At 39.0% G+C, this 10,410-nt stretch overlaps 1 protein-coding gene across 5 annotated transcripts in view; it reads left to right on the forward strand.

Moving 5' to 3' along the window:
• Window positions 1–10,410, forward strand: part of SLC26A7 (solute carrier family 26 member 7) — a 175,213-nt gene that overhangs the window by 103,615 nt on the left and 61,188 nt on the right. For all 5 annotated transcript variants that reach the window (XM_034668291.1, XM_034668293.1, XM_019796849.2 and 2 more), the window contains exon 5: window positions 5,411–5,575. In XM_034668291.1, coding sequence (XP_034524182.1) covers window positions 5,411–5,575 — 165 coding nt within the window. The remainder of the gene's footprint in view (window positions 1–5,410; window positions 5,576–10,410) is intronic.

The following is a 10,410-nucleotide window of genomic DNA, read 5'->3' on the forward strand; positions in this document are numbered from 1 at the left end:
TGTCTCTGTCAAATAAATAAATAAAATCTTTAAAAAAAAAAAAGTAATACAATGAGGAAATGTATTGCACAGTCTGCTAAATGTAAAAAAATTAGAGGCAGGCTACCTGTATCTATCTTTAAACATGAGTTCCCAGATATCCCCAACTCTAATCCCTTACCACAGTGATCAACCTAGCCTTCTCCCCTTGCTGCTCTGTAACTTCTCCAACAGTGAGAAGCCTGGTTCCCACCATTCACCATCCATCTACTTAATTTTTAAATTCCAGTATATATGTATAGCGGTTTCAGAATTGTTAAGACCTCTTCCCATGGGAAACAACTTTATCAGCTGGACTACAGTGTTTCTTTTTCATCATTGGTTTTACAGACTTTACTCATTTCCAGAGTTTTTCACATGAGCAATTTTTTTTTGCCACCCCTTTCAGTGAGGTTATTTCATCCATTTAACTAGTCTGAAAAGTCTGTATATTATGTGATGCCGTTTGAATGACACTCTGGAAAAGGCAAAATTTATAGAAATAGAAAACACAGCAGTGGTTGCAGATTCTTTGTCATCTTCTAAATTCCGTTCTGGGATCTCCTGACCTCCAAATGATTTCTTTTTAAAATTTTCATACATTAAGGCTCACTCTTGTGCTGTAAAGATCTACGGATTTTGACAAATGCCTGTTACGTATCCACCATTACAGTCTCATACAGAATAGTTCCACCATCCTAATGAGTTCCTTGTAGTGTACCTATTACACATTCTCGCACTCCCAAGGCCCTTGCAACTACTGATCTGCTTACTTCTCCATAGTTTACCTTTTCTAGAATATCATGTAAATGGAATCGTGCAGTGTATAGATTTTTCAGACTGTCCTCATTCACTTACAATATTCACTTAAGATATATCTGTGTCTTTGCAAGGCTTGATAGCTTCTTCCCTTTTAGCACCAAACAGTATGGAGGGGGGGTTTATATTCTCAAATCCATAGCGTATAACCATAGGTATCCATTTGACATTTTTGATTCTCAAATTTTCTCACCACGCAGGGTTTTTTGCCCTATCCCTGTGCAGCACTCAGTTGTTTTCCTATTGTCATGAGCAATCCAGCTCTCTTCCCCAGACCTGCACGTGCTGCTCAGTAAAGAACACAGCTCTTAGCATTTTATTTGTTTTTTAAAGATTTTATTTATTTATTTGACAGAGAGAGAGAGACAGCCAGCGAGAGAGGGAACACAAGCAGGGGGAGTGGGAGAGGAAGAAGCAGGCTCCCAGCAGAGGAACCTGATGGGGGGCTCGATCCCAGGACTCTGGGATCACGCCCTGAGCCAAAGGCAGATGCTTAACGACTGAGGCACCCAGGCACCCCAGCTCTTAGCATTTTAGCTCCCACCCAAAGAGCTTCTCAGACTTTACTTTCCTAGTATACCTCCATTACAGTTCTTTATATGTTTGGTTAATAGTGCCCCCTCCCAACATTTTCTTTTCCCCTCTCCTTGTATGGTTCTGTACAGTATGAACTGTATCCTTATCATTGTCTTCTGCAGCAATGCTGTAGCTAGCCCCTAGTAGGTATTCAGTAAATATTTATTGAGCAGACAAATAAATGACTTGGTATAATGTAAAAACCAGATTGCAAAGGAACTGACAAAACCTGAAACACATGCTGTATTCCATCCGCTTGGGTAGGACAGTTGTTTACTATGTACTCTTTTCTTTTTTCACTAGTTGAAGGCCACTTGCAAAAAATGGCCTGAAATCTGAGATGCATTCAACTTATATAGAACACATGGTGTTTATAGAAACATTACCCAATAGTATCACACTAGTGAACCTTGATAATGTGTGTCAGAGGTTTTCAGCATTAGCCCAGATCATCAGCTTTACTACAAAAAGCTGAAATATATTGATTGTATAAAATTTATTTTCTCGTAAAACATCGCATGGCCAATTTTGGGAGTTGGCCAGCCAGCTTAGAATTATTGTCATCTATGTTATTAGTAAAAGGAGCTGAGGTGGCTGTTTATTAAGTCATGAGCTTAAAAAAAATGCTTAACATTGGTATAAAATTTAAATACTGGGCCTCCAAGCAAAATAGTCTAGAAGGATCCTCATTTCATACACTTAAGTTCTAAGATGATCTTCTTAGATTCGTAGAAACCTGCGTTGCATGGGTGCTTGCTATCTGCAAGCTGTCGCACATCAGCCTCTGTATGCTAGACCCCTAATTTTGATGTGAATAAACTTCAGTTATTAAGTCATGAGCTTAAAAAAAATGCTTAACATTGGTATAAAATTTAAATACTGGGCCTCCAAGCAAAATAGCCTAGAAGGATCCTCATTTCATATACTTAAGTTCTAAGATAATCTTCTTAGATTCGTAGAAACCTGCGTTGCATGGGTGCTTGCTATCTGCAAGCTGCCGCACATCAGCTTCTGTATGCTAGACCCCTAATTTTGATGTGAATAACCTTCAGGAGGTTTTCCATAGTCACACAGCTAGGCTGTCAGGCTAGGAGCCAGGATTAGGACTTAGGTTTTCAGACTTGAGCCTGGGAAGCTGTACTCTGGTGCAGGTTTAGAGCACGCTCCCTGGGAAAAGAAGAGTTCTTAAATTTCTCCTCTTCTCTTTCTGATCCTTCTCTTTCCTTTTTCCTCTTCCTCTTCGTCCTTCTTAAAATATCTGCCATTGTCTTGGGTTATGGAGAATGTCGTCATCCAGAAAAGAGTAATTTTTCTTCAGTTAAAGCTCACATGTTTGCAATCATCCTTCACATACCCAATGGTTTGTATCAGAAATGAGCTCTTAAGGGGCTTGTTGACCTTTTGGAGTCAAGAATTCTCCATTTTAGGGATTTAGGACTTGCTGGGAAGATTTTTTCTTTAAAGCATAAAAATATGTACAAGTAGAATATTACAGAAACATTTTGAGTCTTTGACTAAGTTTTAAAGGAGGGTATTCCATCTTTTCTGGTTTCTGCTGTAAGGCAGGTGTATGCGTTTTCAATAGGTGAAAAGGCTGAACTCTTTATATCTTGTACTTTCCTGGGCCCTTGCATTTGTACCGTTCAGGCTGTGGAGATGACTAAGAAGCTGCTACTAACAGCCAGTGGCTAGCTGGAAGTACTTAAGGGGAGCTTCAGGTTAAGTGACCTTTGTTTCTCAGCCATGAAAAATCATTAACTCCTCTAAAAAGGTGCTAGAATTTAGGAAACAAATAATAAACAGAAGGTAAAATGGTGATGGTTTATACAAGGCCTCCCAAAAGAGCTTGCTTCTCAAAATAAATGGAGATAAGATTTCTTGTCATCCAGATAAGAGCTTTCCAACATTCCACATATGCATAAAATTCCATATATGCAAACAGGTTTCACAATTTCAAAGATCTGGATTGCTTGTAGGCTGCATTTAGCTGGATTGAAAATCCATCTCTCTGGTGTTCATCTTACCCCAATAATATGCTGATTTTATCCTAAGGGCCTGTAAGAGTTAATGTCATAAGTTGGAATTTACTTACTAGTAGATAGACGCTTGGGGAAAATTGGTTCAGTGTTTTTCTTAACTGATTGTGTTTTCAGGATGGAAATCAACAGACTATGAATCAAGAGTTGCCAGGAAGATCAGTGTGTTCCATTTTTACCTATATCATTGATTGCATATTTCCCTCAGGACAATTCTGCTTTGACAAACACACAGTTTCTGAAAACAAAACAAAACAAAACTGTCAGTAGCAGAAGCTGCTGCTCTGGTCTCCTGTGTTGGCAGGAACACGTTGCTTGATTTCTGTGTCGGCGATCCGTATTGTTTCTGTTGCATATCGAATAAAAGGGGGATGCTAAACTGCAAACAATTTGGGTACATGTCTTTCTGCACTGATAAATTCTCTCAAGTTTTCCAGAGTTGAGAAAGATGGTGTGGCCCCTTGTATGTTTTCAAAACTGTGGCTGGTTTTCCATACTGGTAAACATGCACGGCACCCCCAATGTTCCTGGTACACATTTTACAGTTTCAAAGCCCTTTCTTAGATTCTTTCATATTCATTTTATAATGATTCTACAAGACAGCATAGGCATTGCTGGGATGATTTATAGATGGAGAGGAGGTTCAGAAAATTTCAGGAGGTTTTCTATAGTCACACAGCTAGGCTGTCAGGCTAGGAGCCAGGATTAGGACTTAGGTTTTCAGACTTGAGCCTGGGAAGCTGTACTCTGGTGCAGGTTTAGAGCACGCTCCCTTTTGGTCAAAGCCCCTTGCAATAACAGGGATATATTTTGCAATTTATTCTCTAGGGTTATCAGCACTTTATACTTCTCTTTGTCATCACGGTGAGCTTTTCAGAGAACGAGATCTCATTGCTAGTCTTTCCTCTGATTTTTAATAATTAATCTTATTTTCCAGCAGGAATTTTAAGACCTGACCTAAATATTATAATTAACACGTTGAGAGGCTCTATCAACATGACCCACTTGATGTCCCTTTTCCAGGGTGAGGATACTCATGAATGTAATTTAATGTTACTTTCAAAACACTGAATTTTATGTTTTGTAGTTTCTCTGAGTTTACACAGTTGTATTCAGTGAAAGGATGGGCCATCTTCTGAAAGCTTTCTCTCTGGCGAAGGAAGAACACTAACTGCTGCTGTGTTAATAGTGAGAGAAGAGAGTTTTGATTCTTTGTTCGTCTTGTGCCCAGCAGAACTCAGTGCACAGCTTCTATTCAGACTTGATCATTTTGTCTGGTCATGACGTGGTTTTGCCATGGAGCGTGATGCTATGAGTAGCAAGGGACTGAGGAAAATGAGTTTTCTCCTGATTCCTGGGTTTCTAAATTCACATCCCTTTAATCTGTCTCTGTCTTTTTCTCTTTTCCACATAAAAGTCCTCATATCTTCTTATTAGTATTGGCCATTTAGAGCTACTTGACAGAGTTTCTAGTCAAAAAAGTATTTCCATTTCTCAGAACCTGGAAGAAACTCAAGAAATAGCTTTTTTTCTGCAATGCTTTTGAGGTTTTAAGCCTACTGGGTGTGGAGCCATGAATCATGTCCTTCTGAGTTTTTCTTAAATTAAAATATGATAATGCAAATTTAATTTTTCTCCACAGAGCCCCGTATATGAACTGATTTGAGCTTATTTCCCCTTTTTGTGACTTATGTGATTAGGAAGAGAGAGAAAAAAGAAGTCAATTTTCAGGGGGGAAAATGTGTTCCTTTTAACTGGAGCACTTACGTTGTACCCAATAACATTTGGAAAGTCTTGAAACCTAATTATGTTTTCAAGAAAACTCAAGATATTGAATATATAAGATTTAAGAATCCCATTTCGCGTAGTTCTTTATGTCTGTATGGAATGAAAATGAAAATGTGTCAGATGTTAATTCCTCTAGGAACCCTGGGAAATGTCATTTTCCTTTGTCCTCTCAGGTGGCCATGTTTGTGCTGCAACTGGGCAGTGCCACATTCCTGCTTACGGAGCCCGTGATCAGTGCGATGACAACCGGGGCTGCCACCCACGTCGTGACTTCACAAGTCAAGTATCTCTTGGGAATGAAAATGCCATATATATCTGGACCACTTGGATTCTTTTACGTGAGCTTTCCATATGTCTTTGTTCGTATATTTTGGGAGTGTGTTTCACAAAGTAGAATTTTGGTGAATTCTAATACTGAGATTTTTTGGTATGAAGGGAGCGTGGGTTTAAATACAACCTTTTGGATACTTTTAATGTAATTTTGGATATGAAGCTAGCTTAATGAGTTCTATCTACTAATTTTGGAAGCAATTCTTGATAAAAATTGAGTATGATATAATTTGGGGTCATGATTAGAAAAAAGTAACTGGAATTTTTTTTGAGAGCCAGATAATGTTGCCAACTTCTAATGGGAGCCATCTACTGGGACTGTGCGCAATTTAACTCCAGTACACTCTACCACATTCATTCAGGATTGTGAGCTCTGGTTTGGCTCTAGTCATAGGCCTGGTCACAATTGGTGGTTGGGGCCCCAGTAACCAGCAATCAGTTATTAAAAGTCACTTGAACCTGAGGGAGGAACCTATGGCCAGTTTCAAAATATTACCCTGATAATACTTCATTGTTTTTGTCTCTTTCTAAAGCTGACCTAAACTCTTGGACTGCACAGGGAGTCACATCCTATGGAGCTTTATAAGAAAATGCATGTTTTGTTAATAAACTAACTGGAGGGCAAGCAAACTTCATTTTACTTAATTTTATGTAGTAGAGGAGGAAAAAAAGATTTTCGTTCTACTCTTCTAGGTTCTGAGCTGTGGACCCTCTCACAAAAAACAGATTCTAACAAGAGACAACCAACAAGTTTATTAACATGTATGTCGTATATGCAAGGGAGAAACTCAGAGATGAGTAACTTGAAAGAGGGGGCTCGAATTGGGGCATAAATACCATCTTCATTTAACACAAAGGAGACAAGGGTGTGGGGAGCCAGGTTATGGGAAGGTGACCAGGAAAAGTACTGTAAAGAAGGGTAAGGTTTGTTATCATGATGGAAGTTGCTCCTTCTTCACTGATCAGAGTCTTTTTGACTTAGAGTCATCCTTTCCTTCTTGGTACAGAGAGGGAGACACTTACAAGGGGAGATTTCCTTTATGAGTGTAAATTTCTCTTACAAAAGAGTCACTTATATGCTGTGTCCAGGGCTTCCTTGTGTCTGCTGTTTCTCAAAATAATAAACTGAAGATCATCCTTATGTCGAAGAGGCATATTTTGGGGTGGCACATTCTGAGCTCCCACAATGTAATGCTGCATTCTAAATAACTGTAATGTTTTATAATGAGAGTATTACTCCCCTCAATTTTCTTGATCTTCAAGGCTAAATATTAGCTTAACACATAAGTACAAGAATTTCTTCATCTAACGCCTGATGCTGAGGTGGTTTGCGGTGTTTCACTAGCATACACGGCTTCATGAGGTCTTTGTTATTTGTATGTTATTTTCTGCATCACTAATTATTTCATTAGGATCAATTCCTAGTAATGGAATTACCGGATCAGAAGGGTATAAGATTTTTGCCAAATTTCAATCTGAAAAGTTGTGCTAATTAATACTGCACTCTCACCGTATCATTGTCAACTCTAATTATTACTGTTTTTAGAATTTGTCATTTTGGTATGTGAAAAGTAGTGTTATTTATCTGCGTAAATGTGTGTTTCTCTGAGTAACTGGTAAAGCAGTCAATAAAGACAGCAATTGGCAACATGGAGCTGGAAGCTGGTTCTGAATTTTTGTTATTTAGGTAATATCCTGCTCAATGATTCATTCATTATAAGAGAGCTTAAAACTAAACAAGAACCCTGGAACCGAGCCTGGAGGCAACATAATTCCAAGCTCCAGATCAAACAAAAGCAGATGGAAGTAGCTGTAAGTCCTCAGGTCACTGGTCCGGTTAAGACTTTTGGTGACGCCAGGTCTACACCAGAGAACCATATCAGCACTCGATTCTGTCTCGACCTCCTTGAATGGTGTGGTCATCTCTGCATGTGTAGTGTAAGGAAATGTGAGCGGGTTACAAATTAGCCTTTTCAGTAATATTCACACACAAATTAATCATTCCTCCTTTTTCTAGTTCTGTTAAAAGAAGCAGGGTAGCCTGATAGAGTGACATTAAGTCCTTCAGCTTGTTTCTCTTGTGGTAAAGTGTATAAAATGCTATGTTAAAGTGTTTTGTGTGTGACTTTTTTTGTTTTTTTCCATTTTGTTTTCTTGTGAGGAAAACTGCAAGCTACTTAATCTTTACCTTGTCTGTCAAATACTGTGTAGCTTTTGGGGACAGGGGTTAAGTTCTCACAGTGAAACTAAATCAGATTTTAAAATATTTATAGATGACTGGCTTGAAATTCACAGTATGCAGTTGGTGGAAATCGCTATTACTTGTGCTGATTGAAAATGAAGGAAGTTGCTTTTGCTTTTCAGTGTCACAGAGACCTGTGCTGTTTAGGCTGCTGGGTTGGAATGGTGCTTTGATTCTTTGCCAGGGTTTCAAAAAGGAATGCGGATGTTTTAATGTCAAAAATTGTGGTGATCTGAGCTTTAGATTAAGAAATAAATTTTGCATCATGCATAGGTTGCACTGGGGCATTTGCGAAGTGAGCTTTGGGGTAGTCAGGCTGAAGAACCCGATGATGGTAATGTAATGTTAAATTGCCCCTGGATCGTTGCGGGGGGTGTGCGGGAGCAGAGCTGAGCTCAGCACTGAGGTATAGAACAGAGGAAAAATGGAGGCCTTGGTCATCAGACCAGAGAAGCCAGAGGAGAGCGAATTAACACATTCGGGGATTTTTCACTTCTTGACGATGCTTCCTACCTCTGAGGTTTCCCAACTGCTCTATCCTTTTTGAAAGCTACTCAGGCTGATGGGAGATAAAGATATGTTAGCTGATCATCTTTGGAACATAAATTAATATCTAGACTATTTGAGACTCTTGCACAATGAGCCAGTGATCACTCCTCATTTTCTCAGGCGGAACACTCACTTTTCTTAAAAGAATTCAAGTTTGGCCAATCAAAATGTATATTGATTTCTTTTGATAGTTGCTGTCCTTAATGTCAACTGGGAGAGAAAACACAGCCTTCTGCATTTATCCTGTTCTGGGGTCACTGGAGGTTGGGGTCTCTCCTTTTTGCCACTGGGTTGGTTTCTTCAGTGTCTTCTGCCTGGGGATGCCTGATGCTGTGCTGCTAGAAGAATCTGATTCTCTGGTTTGAATATCTAAAATCTCCATCCCTTTGGATGCTCTGGGCTGTTGGGTGTTCTTGCCTCAGCAGAACATTTGTAGAGGGCAGTTTGAGTCAGATACAGGTGGTGGCAGGTTCTGTCCTGTCAGGTTACAGAACAGACCTCTGATAGGTCTTTAGAAGTAGCTGAGCCCTAATGCTTCTCCTCCTTCTACAGCTGGCATGTAGATCATTTGCCACCAACGTCCGCTAAGATCAGAGAGTTGGGCCACTTCTCTTCTACCTGTTAAGGAGCTTCACCAGATGAGGGGTCTTCCACAAGTGTTAAAGCCTGCTAAAGCTTTCAGCCCCTGGTCCTTTGAGCGCCTCTCTCAGAATTCCTAGGGTCTTCGTATGCAGATAGATCCCTGGGTACACCCTTATGATGCTCCTTGATTCCCAAGAAAAGTGGATAGAATGAGGCCAAATTCATCTTTTTATTTAACCTTCCTAAATCCCTTCACACATCATGTTTTACTTTTCCCTTTGTTCTGCAAGTTTTACCTCTAAATTCATATGCCTCTAATGAATTTTTAATTATGGCCATTTCTTAATGATCTTTGAAGTATTGCACATTCTTTTTTAGTTACTCGTAAAAATTAGTTTTTTTCTCTGAGTTGACTTTTAGCTCTGGTGATTTTATTAGGGCCCATACAATCAGGTAGACACTAATTGATCTTTTCTTTTCCTTAGAAAGAGGCAGCAGGGGAAGGAACTTGAGAATCTTAGAAGCCCAAATTCAGGTCATAACTCTGGCCTTGACCAAACCACCAACTATCTTTGACTTCTGGTTGCCCGTTCCATAAATTGGTGATAATTATACTTATTGGGATTCATTGGCTAAATGAAATGCCTGGAACATAATAAGTGTTCATTAAATAGAACCCATTATCTTTGTACTAGTAATGTATAGTTGGATGTAACAAATTTAAGATGTTTTAAAGTGCTACTTATGTAAGAGATACTTTTATCTATTAATAATAATAAAATAGTAATAGATGCGTTTGCTGTAATCTATAGAAGACTCCACCAGATAACTAAAGCTAAACAGTAAAACAAACTTATACCTCTTTTTGCAACTTAGAAAGATGACTTCAAAATTTATAAAACCTAAAAAAAATTACTATGTCTGCTGTTCATAAAAGGGTTAGTCATCGGAATTGAAGAAACGCTATGTTTTTTAGTTTTATTTTTATTTAAAAATATTTCTGTCTATTCAGCTCACCACCCCAATAGTTAAATCTCGCTTAATAAATGATAAACAGTGCCAGCATACATTTCACACTAAGCAGAAGGAATAACATTCTGTCTTGGGACTCGGGCTCACCAGTTAACACTGTTTTATTCCTGTCATTCTTAAGATTCAAATATTTGACTGATAGTTGGTTCCCCACACAGAGAAGAGGGAAAAGTTTAATTCTTCTCTAGAATATTTTTTTTAATTGAGAAATGATGATGTATCTTTTATTAGAAAGGATGTTTCCCCAAAAGGCACAATAAAAATTACAAAAATTCCTAGCTCCTATTAGCACATGTGGNGGGAGAGGAAGAAGCAGGCTCATAGCAGAAGAGCCTGACGTGGGGCTCGATCCCAAAACGCCGGGATCACGCCCTGAGCCGAAGGCAGACGCTTAACCGCTGTGCCACCCAGGCGCCCCTAGAATATTTTTTTTTTAAG

The sequence above is a fragment of the Ailuropoda melanoleuca genome, chromosome 9 (genome assembly GCF_002007445.2).
Source record: "Ailuropoda melanoleuca isolate Jingjing chromosome 9, ASM200744v2, whole genome shotgun sequence".
NCBI lineage: Eukaryota > Metazoa > Chordata > Mammalia > Carnivora > Ursidae > Ailuropoda > Ailuropoda melanoleuca.